The sequence below is a fragment of the Mauremys reevesii genome, linkage group 11 (genome assembly GCF_016161935.1).
Source record: "Mauremys reevesii isolate NIE-2019 linkage group 11, ASM1616193v1, whole genome shotgun sequence".
NCBI lineage: Eukaryota > Metazoa > Chordata > Testudines > Geoemydidae > Mauremys > Mauremys reevesii.
In genome coordinates, this window is record NC_052633.1 from 37,975,284 (window position 1) to 38,001,292 (window position 26,009).

Here is a 26,009-nt window from a genome sequence, read left to right on the forward strand (position 1 = left end):
AAGAGAAAAAAGGGGAAAATGCCACACCCTGCATAATATGAAAAAGATCAAAGCAGAAGGCAATGAGGAATCCCTTTAACAGCAGCAGTTTACACAAGAACACAGAAGCATAAAAATTTACTGTCAAAATGTTTATTGCAAAATAGAAGTTTGGAACAAAGAGAAGCAAAGGAAAAAACTTCACATCAAAATCAAGTTCATGACACCAACTAAGAAAATTAAATACATTACATTTTTTTTTAAAACTGGAAAACCAAATCCATACTGTGAACAAAGCAAGACATCACATGTTAAGTGGGGTGAAGAAAACGACTACTGAAAGTCTTACCACAAGAGGGTGTAACATTGCATGTTCCATACAAATTAGCTAGTCAGTTTACACCACAATAGTTTTGGCACAGGTTTTTCTCAGCATAGTATTTCAGTAGGAAGGGATGAAGCTTTCTAATGCTGTGAAAATATTTTCTATTCAAATTTCATTTGCTCACACTTGGAGTATAAATAGAATAATTTCCTAGTATTCAGTACAAAAACTTTTTAAAGAGTGCAAAAGCAAGAAAATGCAGTGGACTATATCTGACTTTAAAAGTCAGCAGAATATTTTGCACACAACGTAAAATGTTTAATGTAGGTTGTTGATGCTACAGTCCTGAAACTAAATCTTCACACACCAGAAACCTCTATACAGACTTCATAGTGTGCACTACGTTGAAGTCAGGGGAAAAATGCATTCCTCTCCAGATTTCTACTGGTACATTTTAAGGACTGTAAAAATTACTGCATGTCCTGTGAGCCTATTTTGCTACATGAAAGTTGGAAGAACAGAATGGATTCTCTATTGGCCTGTAATTAAACCTCTGTCAAGTTGGAGGTCTTATTAAAAACCTGTAAAAGCTGCCTTATTGCAAAAACAGGAAATAGCTTACTAAAGATGTACAGTAACTTTGTTAGTTACTTATTAGCTTTATTATGTGCGCTGTGGATTTACTGCTGCTGATAGCAATATAAATAATTAATGTATCAATATTTAATTAGAATAACTGCTTTAAGATCTATAATGAAATGAAATCAAAATCTAACAAAATACTGCAAACGATAAATGAACAAGTCAAGAACATGACCATGTGCCGAAGAGCTACTTCAGATCTCATGTCTCAAAAATCCCCAGCATCTAGAGGAGACTAAGTCCAAGTATTACAATTAACAAATACAGCCAGCTGATCAAGCATATCCCAAACACTCCACAAACTATATAAGCCCTGAAACTAAGTCCTCAGATCTAAGCACTGGATCTCAAAGCAATTGTTATTCTAAAGCATTAGTATTATTTCAGTTAGAAAAGTGACTACATTAAAATAGTCTTACTCAGCATATCTATTCCCTGCAACTTTTCCAAGTCTGAAAGAATGAGAACTGGGTTAGGAGTCAGGAAATCCTGAGTTCGAATCCCAGCTCACTATGTGGCTTTGGGTAAGTAAAAGGGCTAAACTCTGAGTTCCTCAGGTCAGGAAATATTCCCCTCTAAAGCCAGTGTTAGTTTAAGTATAATGACTGAGTAAAAACTAGAGGTTCAGATTTGGCCTTTAACTTCTCTATATCAGCTTCCCCAGTTGTGAAATAGAATAACAACACTTTACCTTATCTGCCTCATAGGGCCCTGGGAGGAGTCATTAGTTAACTTTTGGTTAATATTTTGATCATGTGACATGCTATGTTAACTGTTAACTATTATTAGCAACTATTGTAGACACTTTGGTGTTTGGACATCTAGATAGATTAAAAAACCAAGTTTAATCCTACTAGCACTGCAGAGTAAAATCAAGGGTGAAAGATCAAAATGGTTTTGTTCTGCCTCCATAACTGTCAACCAAAATCTTTCAAAATTAAAATACAGTGAGGACGTTTGAGGCAAAAACAACATAGCTGGACAGTCAAGCACAATTTATTTGTGACTTGTAAACTGAACACGTTTGGCATGACAGTCATTATAGGAAAATAAAAAAAAAATATGTCATTTTTTAAGCCAAGCTACTATTTTGAATATAACCATACTTTAAAGGAATCACAAAAGGAAAGTTTGGGAAAAGCCTTGAGCTTAGTAGATCTTTCTTTTACAACAATTCCAGGACCTTTCTACTTTTTCTTTATTTCTCAATAGATCTTTATTAGAGTTGGCTAAAAAAGAGACAATTAATGAAAATGTTTTCCTTCTTTTTCATTGAAAAATTAAATTTAAATTCTTTTTACCAGCTCAGCTCTCTATGTACAAAATGCCAAATTATTCCATTTATTATGCTCAAATAACTTCTATTCACTTTAATGAGAGATGCAGGAGAATATCTGTCCTCAACAAAAAAGTGATGTGATATAGTAGTGTTGGAATATTTTATTAGGTGAACATTTAAATCAAGAAGTGGATTTGCACATCTAATTAAATCAACACGTATGTGTATAAAGTGCATTGAGATTATTAGGTGATTTAAAAGTGCAAAGTACCAGTATCAGTGCTAAGAAGAGATAGTTTTATTTTTGCATTTCTGAACATACTGGGTTCAATTTTGACTTCAGTTACAGCTGTGCAACTCTACACTAGAAATATGGTACAGTAGTTTAACATAGACACGTATTAGATTATACAAATCCTTCAATTTTTCCTGCCTGTAGTATAGTGGTTATAAAAATAATGTTGCTGCGGTAGCTGTTAGCAGGTGCAGACTTAAAAAACAATACAAATCTGCATTTGGAAGTAGCTTGTTTGCTGCCATTACCATTTTTGTTGCCCCTTTTCTATTCTCTGTCCCTCTCCCCACCCTCAGTCACTTTGTTTAGTGCTCCTAAAATGCTATTAACACTGATATTGTAGGAGCAAATTTCACTTAGACTAGATACAGCAAATTATCCCACTAAGAACGTATTGCACTGTTCAGTGTTGAAATTAACAAATTCTTACTAGCATGAAAAAATTGCCCCCGATATCACAAAGACAATGGACTTGAACCTGCTAGCAAGGAGGTGGAACCTGGCTCAAATTCTATACATTTCATACAGTTAAGGGCCCAATCTTGTGAGGCGCTGAGCATCTTTAGCTCCAGTTGAACTCAAGCATAGTTGAAAGCACTGAGTGAGGAATGCATCTCAAAGATTGCACTTGTCACCCTAGAAAAGCTAATTTTAAAACTTCTCAAGAACTTTTTCTCTTATTTATAAATAGTAGAATATAATGTTCCAAACTCTTGGAGATCCAACTTCAGACCTGCTATCATGTAATGATTCTACTTTCTAAGGTATTTAAATAGCACTAATCGCCATTTTTCAAGAGAGAAACAACATCAACACATGGCACTTAGGAGTTTAATTATCCCCTCAAATCCAACTGAACATGAAAGTAACCCTTTTCTTTAAAAATTTTTGCCCTTCTTTATTTGACAAATGTTTTACAATGGGCCTTTCTTCTGCACCTGTAGGTGTGAATGTATCTGTTTCCTTCTCTCTTTCTGTGCCACCACCAAAGAGTTCATCAGGAAAATACATTCACTGTTCCGGGCAGAGTGTTTGTGGGGTAATTACTGCAGCAGATACTTATAGACTCAATTTTAGGATGAATCATAACAACAGTGGCAATATTTTTTAAATGATTTCACAGCAGAAAAATGGATATTTAAACTTTAGAGAATATTCTTCACGTCATCACTGAGAATTTAGCTTAAGCCACAGTAGGAGGGCTCAAACACTTTTCAAATGTCTCTCTCCCCCCTATTCTGGGAAGGGCAGTGATAAATGGTTTAATAATTACAGCAAAATAAAAAATTGCTGTATATAACCTAAGACCAATTTTGCTCTCAGCTAAATCGGAATAAATCCAGAGTAAATCCATCAAAGTTAATGAGATTTCCAGGATTTACACCAACGTAACAGAAAACCAGTGAGCTTGTAGACTACCATGATGCAATTAGGTGGTGAGGTTTTATTGTAAGTGACTATACTAAAGACTGAATTTCAGAAACTAAAGAGAAAGAGAGAAAAGAACATTTATACAAACTATTTATTACCAGTGATTGTCTGTATTCAGCTGCTGTTTCTTAAACTGTGTGCTTGAAATGGCTTTATTTTTCTCAACCCTGCTTGGTCTTCTTAGTAATTTATTTATGATATCACAGGATATTGCCTTGAAAATGATTCAGAAATCACAAATTTAACAAAACAACTTCACTGTAGCAGTCAGAAAGAATTGATTGTATAGGAAAAGCCCACATGGAAACACAAATATGTTCATATGATCAACAATAAAACAGGTAAAGAAAACTACAAAAACAAAAAGAAAAGTAATGGATGTACGTTTAAGTAAAATAGGTGTTTAAATTTCTCCACTGTTGTCAGATCGTAAACATATTCAGCCATAGCAGTTTCTGTAATTAGACACCAAATATTACAGCACAAATGTGAGCTGCAGCTATATTTTTGGGGTTTTAAAAAACTCAATTTGTTTTGAAATTTTTGTTCCAAATTTCAGCAAAGCAAAAATAGGTCAACACAATCTAAAAACCAACAAGATATATTTTTAACATACAAATATGACTGGCCTAGAAAAATGTAGTGTTTTTGCTTTTGTTTCTTTTACAAAATTTAAAACAGACCAAAATGACAGGATGATTTTTCTGAAACTTTATTGCTTTTATTTGCTAGAAACCAATTTTAGACTTAATTAGTTTTCTAATTTCATTCACTAGAATCATTTGTATCATCAAAATCATCATCTTCATCATCATCATCTGACCAGTCAAATTCTCTGACACCCACAGCCATGTTGATTTTCTTCCCCTTTCTCATAGAGGTGGTTTTAGAAGAATTCTTTTTGGCTTGCATGTTTATCTGCATTCCAGAATGCAGGACAGATCCTGCTTGGTTCATAGAGAAGATACCCCCAAAGCCCTTCATCATCAAGGCCTGCAGACTTTGGTTCATGCCAGCTACCTCCCCGTTACTTGTTGCTGTGATCTGACATGACATCTCTGCACTGTTTGATTCCTCTGTTTTAGTTTCAAAGTAAGACTCCTGAGACATTCTTGCACCAATAGGTAAGAAAGGCTATTTAAAGGAGGAAAGGACAGAGTAAAAAGGAAAGTTAGAACCAATTCAATTCAAGGCAAAAAAGACACTACCAGATTAGTTAGCAATAAACAGAAAGCAAAATGATTAGTGAATCAAAACATGGAGCTCAAGTAAGAATTCATTAAAACAGACTTGGCTTAAATTTTTTTTAAAATGAAAGAGCAAAACCACCACCAAACAGTGTGCAAAGGACCACAGGTAGCCCACCTTTCATGTTGAAAGAAAGTTCCAACTTTTGAATCTCTCATTTTGTACCATACAACATGGTTTACAACATGTCTCTAACCCAAGTGGACTTTACCACAGGAATCTAGGTACAAGCAGAGCCATGTCTCGATTGAGTTGCTTAATTTTAGTATTCAGAATTGAACAATAAATCAACTTAGGGTTAAAGAACCCAGACAAGCCCCTGGTGCAGAGTGAAATGTTTTTATCCAGAGGTGAAAAGATACCACAGCAGTAATGTGTATGTAGATCTAGATAGATTGAATTACCTTTTTGTTCACCATTTTTGAGGCCACAATCAAAAGGAGGGTTATAGACCAATCCTACCACCGTTAAAGTCAGAGACAAAATTTTTACCAACTTCAATGGAAGTAAGAGCAGTTCTCTAGTTCTGGACTATTAATAAATTGCTTCTGTAAACCTACATTTGGTGAGTTCCTGTATACTCTTCAATACAAGGCATTGCGGATTTAATCTCCACCTACACATCAGGGCATTATCCTGACCTAGTTTGTTACTACCATCTTTTTCCAACAGAATGAAAAATGTCCTCTGGAGCAAAATCACGATTAATGCCTCTTCAAGGAGGCCAAGCTAGTAACCTCTGTGACATAACTGCTCTCCACAGTGAGCAAGAGCTCTGGTGTTGGATTCAAAATTAACAGCATGTTATGTTATTTCTGTACTGCTGAAATGGCTTTTATTTCCACAGCTGTTTTCCAAACTAAGTTTGTATTGCTTTCCAGACATCTTGCTTAACCTAATCACAACTGCTCAGTCTGTTTTCTGCTCACAATTTGTTACTGGGAAAATTATTACAATGGGGCGTAACACATGGGGAACCATTAAATCATTCTCCTTCAATCACAGAGCTCTAGCTATGAATGATATGATGCCTCCTACTTAAGATTTAATTTTATAAGCTGCAAGCTGTATCGGAAAAAAAAATCACATGTCACCTTCTACCATAAAATCTTACTCAGTTCAAAAAAAGCAAGGCTCCCATTTTTGGGGGTTTGGGGAGTAGTACTTAGAAATCTTGAGTATAGTTTCAGGGTGCCCAGTTTATACTACTCCGATGGCAGAGAGAGATTTCAGCCCCTATATGGGGATTTTAGGCATATCAGAATCCTCCTTATGCATGGGAGGAGTCCCCCATAAAAATCTACAAAGCTACTACATTGTCCTCCTTCAAGTGTTTCTCTAAATCTCATCTCTGTCATGATGGCTACACAACATTTGACAATGGCTAGGCAGTTGATGTGCTGTGACTACTACTCATTATGCTAACATAATCACCTCACTGTTCCTTGTGTTCCCCCATGTATTTGTTGTACCCGCCTGTTGCTTCTTGTCATATACAAAGACTAAAGCCCAGATTTTTAAAGGTGTTTGGGTGTTGCTGAAATCAGCATTGCAATGCCAAACTGATGTAAAATCTGAAGCCTCACTTTCACAAAGGATTTGGGCACTTGCGATTTTAAGGCCCACTGGGGTATGTCTACACTGCAATTAAAAACCTGTGGCTGGCCCGTGACAGCTGACTCGGGCTGCGGGGCTGTTTACCTGCAGTGTAGACTTCCGGGCTTGGGCTGGAGCCCAGGCTCTAAGACTCTTTGAGGTGGGAGAGTCCCTTAGTTCAGGCAGCAGCCTGAGCCCAGAAATCTACACTGCAATTAAACAGCCCCTTAGCCCAGGCCCCATAAGCCCAAATCAGCTGGCACAAGCCAGCTATGGGTTTTTAATTGCGGTGTAAACATACCTATTGTTTGGGATGGGATTTAGGCTCCTAAGTGCCTAGATCCCTTTTGAAATGAGACAGGCATTGCAATATTTAGTGCAGAAATGCCTAGAGACCGTTCAAAATCTGTGTCTAAGAGCTCACTGGGGGAGTGTGACAGAGTGCAGGGAGTGAACTCTGATCACCCCAGAGGAAGCTGATTGAGGTAATTATCTAATCAGGCTGGTGGAATGGGTGGAATAAAGATTCAATTAGCCCATCAGCCCACGACTGATAAAGATGGAGGGGAAAAAAGAGCTGGGGACAGGAGAAGAGGGCTAGCTGAGCCCAGTCACATGGAGTCCTCAGGGAAGGGAGACCTCAGTTCCCCTCAGGTCTGGGGGAGAGGGTCAAAGAACCATAGATATTGTAAATCTCCTGTTGCACAGGGACTGTTGTGCTAATGGCACAGGAACTTAAAATAAAAGGGCACTGTGAATGCACAGCCACTGGAGTCCATGCAATGTCTGTGGGGAACGGAAGGATGCCCTGCTACAGGGAGGGACGGTCTTTATATTATGAGTGTGCGGTGCCTAGCACAAAAGAGCCCTGCTCCATCGCTGGGTTTCCAGTTGCAACCACAACAGAAATCCATAATTTTTTTTTAAAATGGCCACACCTAAGCACATTGCCATCCAAGTTAATTCTGAATTTGGTGCACACCTTCACCTGGGGTGGCTCTATGTTTTTTGCTGCCCCAAGCATAGCAGTCACACGCTTGCTGCGCTGGTGCCGCCCCTGCCTTCACCAATCCCTCCCAGTTTCCTTCCTCTAGCACACCCAGCTCAGGGGAACCTACCCATTCCCCTCTCTGTGGCCTTTCCTCTTTCCGAGGGTGTCCTGTTGTGGAACCAGTGTGTGCAGCGGGTTATGTTTTATTTTCCAAATTAGCCCCAAATTCCTTTGTGCAGCAGTGCTTTACAAGAGACGCTGTGGCCACAGACTATCAGACTCAAAAAGTGCCAGAGCAGAGACCAGGTTCATGCAGGTGTGGGGAGAAACTCTGAAGTTAAAAGAAGAGCTGCTCAGGACTGGCCCCTTAAATGTGGCAACCATCTATTCAGACTATGCCTAACACAGCTCGATTCCCAGAACAGTTTCCCTGTGCTTGTTCCTGTGCATTAACACCTGCTTCCCATTAACTTCAAACACATCTACTTGCTTCACCTACAGTAGATTTCTCTTCAAGCAAACTCCATGTAGCAGGTGGGCTTTATTTCAAAAAAATATTTTGGGTGCTACCACACTAAAAGACTGAGGAATAGAGAGACTTGTGGCCTTCTGGATGGATCACACCCTTCAAAACCCATGGAGCCCAGGGATCTTTGAGGAAAGAATCTCCAACCATTGCAGATCCTCAGGCTTCTGTGCTGCTCTCTGGGGTGCCCCGCTAGCAGCACAGTTCCCTCGTGCTTTCCAGGTGACCCCTACGTTTTTGCATCCAAGGGGAGCAAACTGCATGGACTGTCAGTAAAGTTGCTCATGAGTAAGGCTACAATTTAGTCATGGGTATTTTTAGTAAAAGTCATGGTCAGGTCACCGGCAATAAACAAAAGTTCACAGCCCTGACCCATCCATGACTTTTACTAAAAATACCCATTACTAAATCTCTTCTCCTGGGCCCTGCTGCTCTGGAGGGCCTCTGCTCCAGCAGTGGGGACTGACTCCCCCAGTGGTCCACTGCTCCAAGGCCCCCGGGGACCACTCTCCCGATGGCCTCCAGGGCCACCGCCCTGAGCTGCTGCTCTGGCCATCCCCAGGACCACTGCTGCTTAGGTTGTCCCTGGGGCTGTCTTGGGGTGCTCCCTGGGACGGCTGCTGCTCCGGCAGCTCCCGGGGCCAGCCGCACCGGCCACTGCTGAGGATCTCCCAGGCTGTAGGCATCAGTTGAGCACTGACAGATTCATAGCTGGAAACCAGACCTGCTCACCTCTAAGTTAATATTGTTTAAGATAGTTGATAAACTTATAAAGATGTGTTTAGACTCTATAAAATGCTCGTAAGTTTCTGCGTGCATTAATCTTACTTGTAATGTCTGTATACCATGCTGTAAGGTAATATGAAAGTTTTGCTTTATAATTGTAAAAATGCCTGCTCTGAATTTGTGAATCCGGGCAAGAAGGGAGTGGTTTCCCTGCCCACCAAGAAGGACTGTCAAGACTAAATGGGGCACTGTAGGATAAAAACTTAGTTGATTGCCCCATCCACCCATGAAGAAGTTACATGCAGGAGCCCTCATCCCATCGATTCTAACTCTGAGGCAAGGTCATATAAAGATCCTCACAAGAAGAAACATTTCCCTCTCTGCAGTTTGGCCTCTCACAAGAGCTGGAGCTAAGAAACAAAAGCAGCAATCTCCTGGGTCAACCTCGATTAGCCCTAAAAGACATTCAGCACTGACAGCTTACTTCATCTCTGTCACCTTTTGGAACCATAGACTGTAACTCATTTATGCTTATATGTTGTCTGCTTTAACCTGCAAATAACACTCTCATTTCTTTTTCCTAGTTAATAAGTATTTAGTTCGTTTACTATAGGATTGGCTACCAGCATTGTCTTTGGTGTGAGATCTAAGGTATACGTTGATCTGAGATAAGTCTGGTCTCTTGGGACTGGGAACTTGTGATTTTTGGTGCAAGTGACCATTTATCACTAAGTCCAGCAAGCCTGAGTAGCAAGATAGACTAGAGTGCCCAAAAGGGCCTGTCTGTGACTCTGTGGTAAGACTAGGACAGTGATCCAAGAGTTCACATTTGTTACTTTGTTGGTGAAATCTAATCACAGAACATCCCACCAGACTGAGGTGTCTGCCCTGCTTTTTGACAGTTTGCCCTGAAGTTGGCACTCACAGTTGTGAACCACTCCAGACAGTGTGCCATGCTGCTCTTCTCTGGCAATTCCACCTGTTCTTAATACTGAAGAGAGAAGGCAGCTACTCTGACTCTGTCCCTTCCTTCCACCCACAGGCATGGAGTCTCGACCACACCATGATGCAGCTCCCATGAGCGCCGAGAAGTGTGGGACCATGTTGCATAGATCTAGCTACCCCCATGCTTTACATAATTCTAGTTGCCCTCCTCCATGCGTCACAGCTGAGGAGAGCACAAAGACGCTTGTCTGCAAGAATCACCACTTACAAAGAGAACGCCCAGCAGTGCTGTTTTTCATATGGCTAGGAATAAAAGATTTCTTTTTATTTGTAAATTAGCACTGAATAGAAGCTACTTTGCTATGAAGAAAGCAACTCTGATAGAACAGGGCAAGTTTTTGTCTCTACACAAAAATTTGAAAATGGCAATCTTCAGCAGTACAGTAGTTCATTAAAGGTCTCAGAAAAATAAACCTCTGTATTTCACACTGTTCTCAATCATTTAAATGCAGTAAGAGAGGTGGGTTAATGTTATGCAGAACAAAAGTCCATGTTAAGCACAACAGGCCTTAGCACAATGAATTCTTCCTTCAGCAATGCCAGCTACAAGTGAAAAGTGGACGTGATAAGCAAGTACAGCATAAAACAGCCCTAAGGCCTTGCTCACAAAAAGATTGGCTCATTAAGGCTGTGTCTCATGCTGTGCACTTTATAGGAGATGGCCCACAGCTCAGTTACTGGAAGTTTGCTGGTGCTAAAGCACACAGATACCGACTTAGAACATACATATAGGAAAACATTCATTCTTTATCATTACACTACTACATGTTCACAGCTGGAACACGTGCACAACTTCATTCATATAAATGCCAGTACACTGTGCTTCAAAACTAAGTTGCAAGTAAACTGGATTGGCTAGAATCAATATTACTATGTAAGCGGGACTTAACGGTGTATTAGAATGCTGAACCTACGGAATCATAACTGATTGCATAAGGGAACGGCAAACTACTGCAAACTCAAGTTGGCATTTGTTTTGGCAAATACTGAAAATAGAAGCAGAAATAGTGTTGTAATTCTATTAAGCAAGTGTCACAATTATGATGCTAAATTAACTCTGTTCCAATACAAACACTCAGGGCACGACCATGCACTCCACTTTCTGGCAAAATTTCCACTGAAGTCAATGGGAGTTAAACCTCAGCAAGGAGCTCAGGCTAATACAGAAAATATTATTTATTTTAATGTATTCATGGAAATGGGCACATTTCTTTCAGTTAATAAAATAATGTGCATTTGCTAATACTAAGATGTTGATCAGTCCTACACATTAATTACCGAAGGCTCAAATCCCCACTCAAGATTTGTGGCCTTCTATAAAATGTAAAGACATCAATTTTGGCTGTGCTCCTCGCAGAGCGAGTTATCAAACACTCAGATACATTTCTGAAGTCTTTTTCTGCAGAGACTATAAGTTACTACTTTTAGGGCCTCATCCTGTTTCCATTAAAGACAACAGAAAAGTTCTTGTTGTCTAATGAGAGCAGGATTGTGCTTTTATTAAATACACAGGTTTAACATATAAAACAAAAATTTTATAAAGCATCACAATTATAAATATGAAATACATTCCCCTTTTTTGTTGTTGTATCACACTGTTGTCAAGATTAACACCAATATGGACATATAAAGAGTGTGCTGCTCTCTCATTTAAGACCATCAATTTTTAAGCTTAGAAATGCAATTAAATCAACAGGAAACTGTTTATTTACTGATGGCGCAATATGGCCCATAGTTAGTATCTTATGTGTAATGCACTGAGTGAATTTTAAAGAGTATTATTTGTACTGGTTAATAAAACAGGCCATAATAGCCCCACAGGACCAAATGGAGACGATAGACATCTTTCATTGGAATTTCCCTAGATTTGCTCAGACAATGATCCAAATGCTTTTTGCAGTCAGAGGAAAGATTGAATTATTTTACTTACAGGAGTATTGGACTGTTCTGTTAACTTCTGCTCCCATACTTTCAAACGTCTCTCCCGTTCCTTTAGCTCCTGCTCTTTAAAGCTCAGATCACGCTCCAGTTTCTTCAGCCTCTCTAAGGTTGCTTCAATTTCACATCTGCAGAGACACAATTTGTTAAGTCTTGTCTTTTTCTGACAGATATAAATTGTTCATAATTCCCAAACGAACATTAATTAAATGTGAAAAGCTGAAAAGTACAACACTAACTCAAGCAGTACATTTAATTACCACCAAACACAAAGCCTTTCAGAGCATTAAAAACAACTGGTAATGTTTATACTAGAGGATAAACCAGAATGCCTTACTGTTTAAAAAAAAAAAAAAGGGAAATTCCATCTTTTCTTTTAATATAATGAAATAGGTGATATCAGGGAAGGAAAATCTGTTCAGAAGTGATAATAGGGCAATCACTAGCATTGCTATACGTGTAGGCTAACAGCCCCTTTTGCTTGGAGTTTATAACTTTGCCATAAATATTATTTGGGTTGAAGCTTGTTATACACTCTCTCAGTAGAGGACTTTCCCCACCCCAGTTTCTCCAGGTTAAAACGTAACAGAAATGTAACCCCACACCAACACTTTTTGGTCACACTACTTAAAATAATAAAAAGTTATGGGTCACATAGTTTGGATTCACAAGGATTTGGTTTGGACCCCTCTACATCAGACTAGCTTTGATTTTAGCGGCCTGTTGGGTTTTTTGAGGCCCAAATCATAATATACCTGAACTCTGAAATTAAAAGGAAGGACGCATAAGGGTGTGAATGAGTATGAGAAATGGGAAGTTAAGGAGAAGTAGGAAAGGGGTTTTCAACACCATTCTTGTAAAGTTTCATCTGTGAGGGGTGAATTAGATGCAAGATTGTTCCCTTCAGCATATTTTCTAATGACTTGTCCAATCTAGCATCAAAATGTCTCTGGATAGAACATCCATCAGTCCTCTTGGAAGATCATTCAACAATCTCTCTTTTATAATATGTACACCTGGGTCGGCAACCTTTCAGAAGTGGTGTGCCGAGTCTTCATTTATTCACTCTAATTTAAGGTTTCTCGTGCCAGTAATGCATTTTAATGTTTTTAGAAGGTCTCTTTCTATAAGTCTATAATATATAACTAAACTATTGTTGTATGTAAAATAAATAAGGTTTTTAAAATGTTTAAGAAGTTTCATTTAAAATTAAATTAAAATGCAGAGCCCCCTGGACCAATGGCCAGGATCCAGGTAGTGCAAGTGCCACTGAAAATCAGCTTGCGTGCCGACTTTGGCACGCGTGCCATAGGTTGCCTACCCCTGATGTACACTAATTTGTATATAATAGAGATGGGCCAAACAAATAATTCATTGATGTTAGCACTGGTTTTTCCTTGTGAATGATCAAGAACAGACTTTGATTTGTACTTATTTACTCATTATTTGAAGTTATTTGACTAATGCTTTATCTGAACATAGTGTAACCTGTAGATTGCTGCAAATTGTGTACCCTGATTGCTGCCTCAAGTGTCCAACATTCATGCTGTCTGACTGGTTAGTCACATGGCATTGTTTCTGCTCTCTAAACTCCCACAGGGAGATTTCAAGATGGCCACATGAACACTTCAGTTGCAAACAGTCCTGAACAACTAGTCACAAGGTTTTTCCACCTCCACAAAACAATCGTGCAAACAACATTTTCTTTCACAGATGTTTTCAGAACGCAAATAAAAGGGGCTGCAAACACTGGAGCAAAGTGAATTGTGGGCTTATTTGAAAGAACATAAATACTTTTTTTTTTTTTTTTTGCAGTGTTCCTCCAAATCTAGCATAGGGTGATTCAGCTGCAATACCCACATTAAGCAGCTCAGGCTGAAAGTTTGTGAAAGCTCATGTCCCATTCCAATTTTTTAAAAAATGATAACAAGTAACTTAAATACTCAAAATCAAATACTTCCCCTCTTCTTATAAGAAATCTGTGTCGGAATTTGATGCTCATGAAAATGAAGAACTTTCATCGCTTTGGCAAGCCTGCTAACAAAATAAACTCTGCCGCTACACCTAATTCTAGCATACAAATTACAGTCCTGCCAGGGGCACTTCTTGAAGTACAGACAGCCAATTATGCTGATTTTACAGTTAATTTAGTGGTCAGAAAAATGTATCACTTTTATTTTAACATGTGATGACTTAGGCAAAATTTTATCTCAGGTATGTAAAGGGCAATGATATCCATTGTGATCACGTAAAGCCTGAGGTCATGGAACCTACAAACATAAAGGGCAACTCAAAGAAAAGAAAGAAAAAGAAAAGAAAAAAAAGTAGGCTTGAAAATATGAACTAATTCAAACAGATTACTAGTGTTGAAAGCTCGTCGTTAGTTTTTTCCTAAAGACCATAGGTGATTCACAATCCCTTCTCCCAAGGCTGGCATTTGAAGGTCCGGCAAACAACATAACCGTCAATTCCTTGATTTCCAGGAGGACCTCACATCTTGTAGGCCTTGCAAAAACTGCTACAGCCAGTTCGGCAGAGAAGAAAGGTTAATATATTTTTTGACTAAAACATCTAGCCTTTTTAAAGGACCAAGTCTAATAAGTATTGTGTAATTTAAAAGGCCTGAAAGTGACAAAAACAAGAAAACTGATGACGTTAATATTCTAACTTATGTTATGTACCATGTATCATATTATATCTATTGTGTGTACAATAGGAAAAATTAAGGACACTTGTTAGCATTGCTTTTGTTGGTTTGTGTCTCAACTTTATTGTTACTTATATGTAGTTTTATACATTTTAAAATATGTAAATTATAGTTTTCTCTTAAATAAAATTCTGCAACAGGAAAGTCCTGGTAACAATAGCTTTCCATATGTCAAAAGCATACTGTGTACTGTAATTATCTCTCTTCATTAGACAGAAACGTCTCTTATAATAAAAGGTCAGCCTGCGAAAACAGCTGCATTCTGAAAAATAATTCCACTGTATATAATAAAACAGTGTAATTAAAGAGAAAGCTACCGTACATTGCCCAGTTAATGAGTCTGTTACTTCATAAATATAGCAGCTTGAAACATACATTATAAGACATGTGAATCTGTAGTTCTGCAGTTTGATCTTGCTTGCTTGATTTTGTTGAACGATTTCATCCTACAGTCTCAGAGAATGTGTCTTATTATAAATGATACAGACAAAAATCGTGACTGGTATGTGATTTTTTTTTTAGTTTTGCATTTGCATTGATAGATCAAAACAAGTATTAATATGATCACATTTAAATAGCCAGAGTAGAGGCTCTCAAAAAAAGGAAAGAACATGGCTAGTATACATGAAAAAATGCATACTAAATACAACCTCTATTTAACAATGAACATTTACATTACTTTTCAACCCTAATAAGAGACCTGCAGAAAGAACTATTAAATATGCTCTTCAAGATAAGTTTTATGTTGCCAATCCTGAGACTGTTAGTCAGAAACAAGGACCTCCATTTGTAAAAATATCAGATATGGGGGAATAAGAAGATATGGATTATGTTTAGACAATGATAAAACAGATATATCAAATCAAATACTTTGGATTTTTACCAACAGACATCACAGGAAGCTTGCAATCAAAAACATATTAGAGATGGGACAAATTGTATTCTGCCTATCTTTACTCTGTCCTCTCTGTACAAAATCAACTCTCCAGTTCTCTGTTTCATGCCAGTCAGAGCTACAGTAAGTCCAAAAGACAAGTCTATGTACTCTGTGGCATCATATAGCCTCCGTTGGGGTGCAATTTACTGCTGATCATCATACAAAACAAAAGAGTGCTCTACCCTTTTAAGGGTGAAACAAATGCAAACCGACTTTCCTCAGCAGTGACTGGCTTCAGCCAAATCCCAAATGTAAGTAACAGAGTGTGGTTCACCTCTCCCAGGGTTCTGCAAGGAGAGTGCCACATCCCCGTTCTCAACCTCAGCTCCAATCTTCTCTCTGGCTTCTGCAGCCAGTCATCATCTGAGCTAACTCTTGACAGCACTTCCTATTCTTACCTACAGCTGGCCCAACTTGCTACTGGCCAAATTCCTAGGGCATTTCTACACCGGGACACTCAGGAAAGTTAATTCACCTTAACTAAAGGTGTAAATTTAAAGAGCCTGAGGCTTGGTCTACACTAGAAACTTAGCTCGGTATAACTGCATCGCTCAGGGGTGTAGCACTATGTCAACGGGAGGGATTCTCCTGTCAACATAGCTACCGCCTCTCGAGAAGGTGGGCTAACTATGTCACCAGGAGAAGCCCTCCATTGGCACAGGAAACATCTTCACTAAGTGCTACAGCGGCACCAGTGCTGCAGCACTGTAATTGTAGACAAGCTTAGTTAAAGTGCCTTAAAGCCCCTTGTGGACTTAAGTTTGCTTTAGCTTAATCCCCTTGGGCCACTTTACTTCTGAATGAGAGAGTCCACACAGGAATTTAATGCATTTTAACTAAGGCTCTTTAAATTTGCACCTTTAGTTAATTCTCATTATATTCCCTGAGTGTCCCCATGAAAACATGCCCCTAGACTCAGGGCAAGCAACTGTGCCCCTTATTCTAAGCAGCAGTAGAGTAACCCTTTTCATCCCAACTGCTGGCTAGAGTTTCCATACATCCCGCTATATATACCTCCATACGCCCCAGTTTCTTTCTAACTGTTCCACATTTCTCAGACTACTTAACTTAAAATTGATCTTTGCTTCCAAGTGAATTGTTCTTGATCATGAATATGTTTTTTTCCTCTCCTGTTTCCCTTGTCTATAAGTTTATCAACTCTTCTGAAAAATTCTAGAATTCATTTTTACCTTGACACTGTACCTTTGCTGAAATGCTTTTCCATGGCTAGAACAACACTTTTCACTTGCTGTGCTTTATATTTACCAAACATCAACCAGTATTCACAGTGCAACCGTTTCTGTGTCCCAGAATGGAACATTTCATAAAACAGGTAAGCCATCTGGAGAAGATTCCCGATCAAGGAATAAACTTACCAAAAGAATAAAAGTTTAATTTGAGTGAATGTCAATTCAACAGGTATCTGCTTTGCTGAATGGACAAGATTTAAGGAATAGTTGTTTGGTTCCTTCAGGAATCTGAGTACTTGCCCATCTCTAATATAACTACTCCTTACCAGATCCATTGGGTTAACCTCTTCTATGAAGTTTAACATTCAATAATAGCAAAAGGCAGCTATCCGGATTATAAAAAAAAGCAGCAATTACCATTATAGTAGCAGGACTGATCTCACCAAAGTTTAAAGGAATAGTGGCAGAAAATGTGGAGGCTGCTTGTGGTCATGTAATAAACCCCCAAGATGAGACTTATTCTTCCAACATATTTTTCCTTCTGATTGCTACCAAAAATACAAACTAGATAAAATGCCAGCCCAGAAATCTGCAAGAATCATGGTGTCCAACAAACAATTCATATCCCAAAAAGAATCTGGGATATGAGTCCTATTTAAGAGACAATCATATCCAAAAGATATCCCAAGCCCAACTGGGGTGGGGGGCACGGGGCAAAAAAGATAGGGAAACAGATATACTGATTTCTTATAAAAATAAATGTGACAAATAGAAGCCATCCAACAACTTAAGTGCAGTTTAAACAAACATGGAAGAATTAAACATAACAAATTCCTTCAGCTAGCTGAACTTTCAACAAAAATAATATTTTTAGACATTAGAAATTTGTTGTGTACCAGGCACTTCAAGATCAAATTGCAGATTTTCTACTATACATGCAGTTTACATCTTGTATCAGCAGATGGCGCAAAATGTTAGTATACTGTACTGAGCGCTGAGATGCAGTTACCACATTCTCTGCTGAGTCAGTGCAGGAATAATGTCAGCTCTAAAACATGCTATTTATACTCTCATCATGTGACCTGGCTCAAACATCCCATCTTGTGCTCACTTTTTCCACACACACAATAAACTTCCCTAGTTATCAATTCCCCTTTGAAGTTCACCAACAAAGTTTGGGATTGTTTTGTTTTGTTTAAATCTCATGTCTATAATTTCTTCCTTATCCTCTACTTCCCAGCTCCAGTTTTCTTGAATGTTTTTCTTTGCTTGTTTTCAGAGCTGCAGGCACAGAATATCTGAGTATTTGTGCTCCCAGTTTACCTGGACAGCGGCCAAAGCTTCTTAATATAGACTGCAGTAAGATCATCTGGTAACAATCCTCTGCCTGTGCAGATCTGCTTTCAAAATTCTTGTCCAAACACTAAGAAATATTGTGAAGCACTAAGCTAACATACTGAGAAAGAAGCTTTTGGAACATTTCTCTTATGTTATTCTTTGCACACATATAAAACAGATTGAAAATTGGATTAAAAAACTGTTCCAAATAATTGAAAGGGCCTTTACTTGGGTCTCCATTGGTAAGCATACAGCTGGAAACAGGTTGTATCATTTGCTCAGACAATTTTTGTGCATTATCACAAATAATGGAGTTGGCAGAAGTAAGTCATATCATGTACATGCACAATTGAAAACACCAAGTGGCTGCACATGCAAAGATTCAGACTCATAAATGTAGGCTTATTTTGAAAACTTGGCCTTTTATGTCCCTTCTCTGTGTAACATGTAATTTGCACACTTCTACACCTAGATATGTACAAATGTAGTAATATATAGCTTGAATCACAAACATCTTCATGTTAGAGACTAAATACACATACCTGATTTACATTTGTAAATATACATTTGTGATACTGAAAAAGTGTAATATTAATATTAACTTAACCCTGTGGAAAGAGTCTTAATTTGCCCACATCATTTCACATGAACACCATACCATCTTATTTTGGAAGCAAAGAAACATACCTCCACTCTGCTTTGTTATGCAGGAATGAGTTACACTGGTCTGGAAGGTTGCTGTCATTGGACATGGATTCCAGAATTGAAATGATCTGCTTGAAAGATGGCCTTTTCTGAAGACAAAATGATAACAATAATCAGGGTTTTAATATCTGACTATGTTAAAACATTAATGGGATTTGTCCTAAAGCAACTGAAAGCACAAGGGTGCAAACAGCACACAGACTGGGATGCTGCCTACATAATTATCAGGTGTTCAGCTCATAGAAAATGATTCTAAACCCATATATTTAAACTGTTTACTTTCCACTGGAAAAGTTAGCATAGAAACTGGTACAATCTACAATTGTGGGGCCCCAGCCTGCTACTACCACAATGTAAATAAAAATAATAAATAAATAATAACAACAACAATACTATAATAATGGATTTATAATGCTTAGAAAGAAAGGTTTCTAGCGCAAAGGAGGAAAATCCTACCTAACAGTCCTAATCTGGGAGAAGGATGCCTCCAAGGGATTGGTAATGCCTTTCATTACACAGCTTTGCAACTGCAGGTTACAGGTAGGAACCCAACACTATTAACAGCTGAACAAGCCAGTTGGCAGCCTGAGTGTGAAACCTCAGTTTAGTTCCTACTGGACAAAGGTCCACATCACAAAAATTGCCCCTCCATAACTGGCACCCTGGTTGATAGTCTCAGCGAAGGTCAGGGACTGAACAGACGTCAGGACAATTGTGGTTGTCCATGACATAGCTGGGCATGTCAGCAAAGCAGTGGGGGAAAAGTTAACAGTACCCATGTGTGTGCTGTTCGTGTCCTGTGCACAACTAAAGGCTGTCATTCTTAAACCCCTTTATGAAAACTAAATTCACTCATCATTCAGAACAGTCAACTTCTCTGCATTTTCTAATTTCTGCAGTCACAAAGGAAGCTATAGAGTAAGATAATTGTTGAAAACTGAAAAAGCCACAGTTAAATATGTTTCTTGAAAGAGCAGTGACTCCGTTAGTCTGTTTGACAGACCCCAGGCAAGGTTGAGACAAAAGGTTGAGACAAAATGTAGATACATAATAAAGGGATGATGCACATTCTCTCTGCATCTCATCTGTAATTACACCATTTCTGCTAAAATTACAGATGCAGCAATTAAAACGTGCATTTTAATTTGGGTGCACAAAAACAATTAGGAACAATGCTGAGGTGTCTCTCCCGGGAAGATCCAAGTGATTTCTACATTATAAAAGAGAGACAATTTCTTTATTTCAAATGTCAAACAGCATAAAAAAGTGTCAAATGTATAACAAAAAAAAGAGACAACCTCTGTTATACAGTAGTGCTGCACTATTCAACACTAGCTGGAGGCTTTTTTTGTCTGTCATTTTTTGGTCCATCTACACAATTTTCAGACAAATGGCGCAACAAGCAGATTTTCTCTGTGACACACAGCATTTGCCCAGCCATTGCTGTACCTGTGCATTTTTGCACCTATCCCCTAGAGTTCCCTGCACTGTAACCTGGAACAGTTGCATAACACAGTAGCAGGTACAAACTTGGCAGTACACCTCTACCTCGATACAACGCTGTCCTCGGGAGCCAAAAAATCTTACCGTGTTATAGGTGAAACCGCATTATATTGAACTTGCTTTGATCCACCGGAGTGCGCAGCCCCGCCTCCCTGGAGCACTGCTTTACCGTGTTATATCCGAATTTGTGTTATATCGGGTAGCGTTATATCGGGGTAGAGATGTACTTTATTTGTACCTGTTGCTATAATTTTATACATTGTTTCTAGTAAAGAATCCCAGTAGTTTGTTACAATGGTTCTCTCCTGATAGGGAATCCCCACATGAATTATAGAGGTCGGGGACTACACCATCACACAGTTCCACATGGATGATGCTATGGGTAAAGCTTGGCAGGAGGCTCCCTTGCACTCACTGTCGGATAGGCTTTGAGTCCCAGAATACAATCATTGCTAGTTTGGGTGGTGCTGCTCCAGGAGGCCAGGAGCTGATTTTTCAACTTTAGTTTTATTCTTTTCATATATTTAGCTGTTGCTGACCCAAATCCAGTGAAACGCACAAGGTCATGGCTGCAGCTACTTGCCCTGTTTTGGGTTTGTGAGTAGCAATGTATGCTAAATGCATTCCTCTACTTTCAATGGCTTTTCCACTGATGTTCCATCTCTGCTTGCTTGCAGTGTGGGATATGCAACTGGGACAGCTCCCAGAACATGTTGCAAACCCCAGACCCCATTAATGTATTTGTGTAGTGTGATTAAACACTATACAATCACTTAACAGGTGTGTACTGTGTCCTTACTAAACTAGTTGCATTATCCGATTTTCAGGAGCAGATGAAGAGAGAGCAGCCCTGTTACCCGGGGTTCCTGGGGCAGCCCTCACTGACAATGCCACGGTCAGGACAGGCTGCAAAAAGGGCATCACAAGCCCCTTGTTACGTAAGCAATAGAATATTGAAATTAATACAAGTTTCGTTTCCAGAATGTTGGTGCGCATTCTGCTCGGTATGTCTTTCTGGGGGTATATGGGAAGTACTGGGCAGGGCTGAGCCCAGTCGACTACTTCTTATGTTGCTCTCAGACCTGCCTAGAACAGTGGGAGGGAATATAACGGTTGACAGAGAACAGAGCTGTCTCTGAAGGGCAGGTCAAAGCATTGAGTGACTGACTCAGGGTTGGAAGGGACCTCAGGAGGTCATCTAGTCCAACCCCCTGCTCAAAGCAGGACCAATCCCCAACTAAATCATCCTAGCCAGGGCTTTGTCAAGCCTGACCTTGAAAACCTCTAAGGAAGGAGATTCCACCACCTCCCTGGGTAACCCATTCCAGTGCTTCACCACTTCCTAGTGAAAAAGTTTTTCCTAATATCCAATCTAAACCTCCCCCACTGCAACTTGAGACCATTACTCCTTGTTCTGTCATCTGGAACCACTGAGAACAGTCTAGATCCATCCTCTTTGGAACCCCCTTTCAGGTAGTTGAAAGCAGCTATCAAATCCCCGCTCATTCTTCTCTTCTGCAGACTAAACAATCCCGGTTCCCTCAGCCTCTCCTCATAAGTCATGTGCTCCAGCCCCCTAATCATTTTTGTTGCCCTCCGCTGGTCTCTTTCCAATTTTTTACACATCCTTCTTGTAGTGTGGGGCCCAAAACTGGACACAGTACTCCAGATGAGGCCTCATAAATGTCAAATAGAGCGGAATGATCACTTCCCTCGATCTGCTGGCAATGCCCCTACTTATACAGCCCAAAATGCCGTTAGCCTTCTTGGCAACAAGGGCACACTGTTGACTCAGATCCAGCTTCTCGTCCACTGTAACCCCTACGTCCTTTTCTGCAGAACTGCTGCCTAGCCATTCAGTCCCTAGTCTGTAGCAGTGTATGGGATTCTTCCGTCCTAAGTGCAGGACTCTGCATTTGTCCTTGCTGAACCTCATCAGATTTCTTTTGGCCCAATCCTCTAATTTGTCTACGTCCCTCTGTATCCTATCCCTACCCTCCAGCGTATCTACCACTCCTCCCAGTTGAGAGTCATCTGCAAACTTGCTGAGGGTGCAGTCCACACCATCCTCCAGGTCACTGAGGAAGATATTGAACAAAGCCGGCCCCAGGACCGACTCTTGGGGTACTCCACTTGATACCGGCTGCCAACTAGACATGGAGCCATTGATCACTACCCGTTGAGCCCGACGATCTAGCCAGCTTTCTATCCACCTTATAGTCCATTCGTCCAGCCCATACTTCTTTAACTTGCCGGCAAGAATACTGTGGGAGACCGTATCAAAAGCTTTGCTCAAGTCAAGGAATAACACATCCACTGATTTCCCCTCATCCACAGAGGGCTGGTCACCTCCTCCCCATGCTGTGCTGCCCAGTGCAGTAGTCTGGGAGCTGATCATATTCGTGAAGAGAGAGGCAAAAAAGCATTGACTACATTAGCTTTTTCCACATTCTCTGTCACTAGGTTGCCTCTCTCATTCAGTAAGGGGCCCACACTTTCCTTGACTTTCTTCTTATTACTAACATACCAGAAGAAACCCTTCTTGTCACTTAACATCCCTTGCTAGCTGCAACTCCAAGTGTGATTTGGCCTTCCTGATTTCACTCCTGCATGCCTGAGCAATATTTTTATACTCCTCCCTGGTCATTTGTCCAATCTTCCACTTCTTCTTTTTTGTGTTTAAGATCAGCAAGGATTTCACTGTTAAGCCAAGCTGGTCGCCTGCCATATTTACTATTCTTTCTACACATCGGGACGGTCTGTTCCTGCAACCTCAATAAGGATTCTTTAAAATACAGCCAGCTCTCCTGGACTCCTTTCCCCCTCATGTTATTCTCCCAGGTGATCCTGCCCATCAGTTCCTGGGCAAGCAGTGAACAGGACAGCCACAGGAGTTGTCAAAACTTTGTTCCAAATCGACATTCACAACAGTACTGGGAATGCTTGTGCATCTGTGCATGTGAACACCAACTATTTCACAGGCATGGTAGGTACCTGAATGAGCCTTGGCAACAGCTTTTCTCTTGAGGGTAAATGGGATTTTGTCTAGAGCCAGAAGGAGGCAACAGGCCTACACTGATTTCTTTTTAAAGGGGAAGGTACATTTTAATTTAATAAAAACAATGTAAGTATAGATTGAGGACTTTGGCTAAGATGTGGAAAAGTGACTAGTGATTTGGGGTGCCCAGTTTGACATACCTTCTTTTCAGACAGTGGGTGCTCAGCACTTTCTGAAAACAAAACTCGTGAAAGAGGTCTCAAGTTGGGCACCCAAAATCACTAGTCACTTTTAAAAATCTTGGCCCTTACATCTCAATGCCTCATGGAAAAACTTTATAAAAGAAATTCCAATTACAATTAATTCTGGCTAATATTTTCAGTGTTTCCCTTCACTCAGTGTTTATTACTTGGCATGTTTGTATAAAAACAGGACCTTTGATTCTATTACTTCATCTGTTTCTACTACCTCTCCAGTTCCCAAGCCTCAGATGGTAATCGTATTTCTAATAATTTATGATGTCCCAGATTAGGTGGGGGGATAAGCTGTAGAAACATATGAAACTGTAAGAAATAAAAGACCTTGTTTTAAGGTAAACATCTCTAGTAAATAAAGAGATCAATAGGGAGAAAGCTTGTGGAAGCAATTCTCTAATATCATAGAAAAATAGGTTGTCTAGTTAGAGATGGGGACACTTGAAAATGGTTGTCTAAGACAAGTAGTTGCCTATTGGAGGTGCTCTTTAATAATCATTATTAATACTTAGCACATAAATTGTCTTTTTAATGTAAAAAGCACTTTACTAAAGTTACTTTAACTTATAGGTTTTATTATATAAATAAATTTCCTCTATGCATGTTTTATTCATAATAATTTCAATGCAATGGGATAGATAATTTTCTTCAAATAGTAAGAAATTCTATAAAATTGAAAGCAAAGCCTAAAAACTGACAGACTAATCACAGGGGCGATGCATATTGCAGTATTACAATAAGGTCACAGTAGTCTATAACAAGGATTGCACTATATCAGGGATTGGCAACCTCTGGCATGTGGCTCACCAGGGTAAGCACCCTGGCAGGCTGGTTTGTTTACCTGCCGCGTCCGCAGGTTCGGCCGATTGCGGCTCCCACTGGCCGCGGTTCGCCACTCCAGGCCAACGGGGGCTGTGGGAAGTAGCGGCCAGTACATCCCTCAGCCCGCGCCGCTTCCCGCAGCCCCCATTGGCCTGGAGCGGCGAACCGCAGCCAGTGGGAGCCGTGATCGGCCGAACCTGCGGACGCAGCAGGTAAACAAACCGGCCTGGCCCGCCAGGGTGCTTACCCTGGCGAGCCACGTGCCAAAGGTTGCCAATCCCTGCACTATATATTCCCTCTGAAGCAATGATTTTAACAACAAACAAGTTGGCCACCAACATTTCAGAAGAACCCTTTATAACTAGGGGCTAGGCTGTCACCCTTAGATTCCTATGCAGAGAGTCCCTCCACGTCCAGCTCTCTCCTCTTTTACAGCAGAAGGGGTCAATTGCCTTCTCAGCATCATCTCTGGAGATCTGTGTCTCACGAGGGAGTGGTCTAAGGAAATGGTTGTTATGCTCCAGCAATTTGCAGAAAAGCAGCATGATGCTGCATTAACTTCTCCCCAGAGCAGTCTATGAACTAAGGGATTCCCTTCATGGGAAACTGGAGGGAGCTAAAGAGTCTGCAGTAAAGAGGGACAAGGTCTTCATTTGGAAGGCATCATATTGCTGGTGGATCTCAAGGATCTTGAGGGACAGAACCCTCCATTCATTCAATGAGAGAACATGCCTTGTCCCCCACAGAACAATCTGGGGAAAACCTCTACAAAGAAGGTTTTCTTCCTTCAGTCTCCCTCTAAGGTTCTTTCCAAGCGACAAGGTGATCAAGCTTTAAAGTAGCCAATTCATCCAGGAACAAATCCTGGTCCCACTGAAGGAGTGGCAAAACTCCTATTGACTTCAACGGGACCAGAATTCTGACCCTACCAAACTGAGTAAAGCAATATCATTTTCCTTCCTTAACTATCTTCACAGGAGAAGGAAATGCCTGCTCATATTTGATAACAAAGCTGACACCATTATGAACTGTTTTCCAGCTACCTCCAACTAATTTGCTGTACAACAGAATAGGGCAGTGGACTGAACTAAAAATGGACATTTCCCATCATCTATATGAGCCTTTACTTAGTAAATATTCATTTTAATTACTCCTTTAGTTACCCCCACAGGGGCAGTTAAACAGGTGCAAAGGTCTACTAGCTTGATATAACAACTCTTCTTGAAGTTGCTTTTTTATTCTGTTTTCATATTAATTTAGGGCTTGTTCTGCCATCCTTATTAATACTATGAACGAATTTATATTGCAAGTGCTCCCAGTGTGCTTAGGGTATCAGAATCAGGCGTTTATTTTTTACATTATATGTGCAACTGCTTTGGGACATCTGTAAAGAAATAATTTTATGAAGAAAATTTGTTTTATAGGTAAAACTAAACTATTTTTTATTAAGTTACAGAAAAAATGTATTAGTTCTTCCATCCTACCCTATGCACAGCTGTTTCAGTCAGTATTCTAATGCTGACTTCCCTAAACAGGTCTGGCTTTAGAAGGCAAGAGAGGCATCCAGCCATAAA

General features: G+C 39.8%; 1 protein-coding gene across 2 annotated transcripts in view; it reads right to left on the reverse strand.

Moving 5' to 3' along the window:
• MAP3K20 (mitogen-activated protein kinase kinase kinase 20) overlaps positions 1-26,009 on the reverse strand; it is a 135,376-nt gene that overhangs the window by 29,823 nt on the left and 79,544 nt on the right. Inside the window, exons 10-12 of one of the 2 annotated variants that reach the window (XM_039494981.1) lie at positions 18,841-18,947; positions 11,974-12,109; positions 123-5,085 (exon numbers count right to left, since the gene is read on the reverse strand). In XM_039494981.1, the coding sequence (XP_039350915.1) occupies positions 4,717-5,085; positions 11,974-12,109; positions 18,841-18,947 (612 nt within the window). In that variant the 3' untranslated portion in view covers positions 123-4,716. Of the gene's footprint in view, positions 1-122; positions 5,086-11,973; positions 12,110-18,840; positions 18,948-26,009 lie in introns of those variants that run through there. The other variant, XM_039494982.1, reaches the window with a different exon arrangement.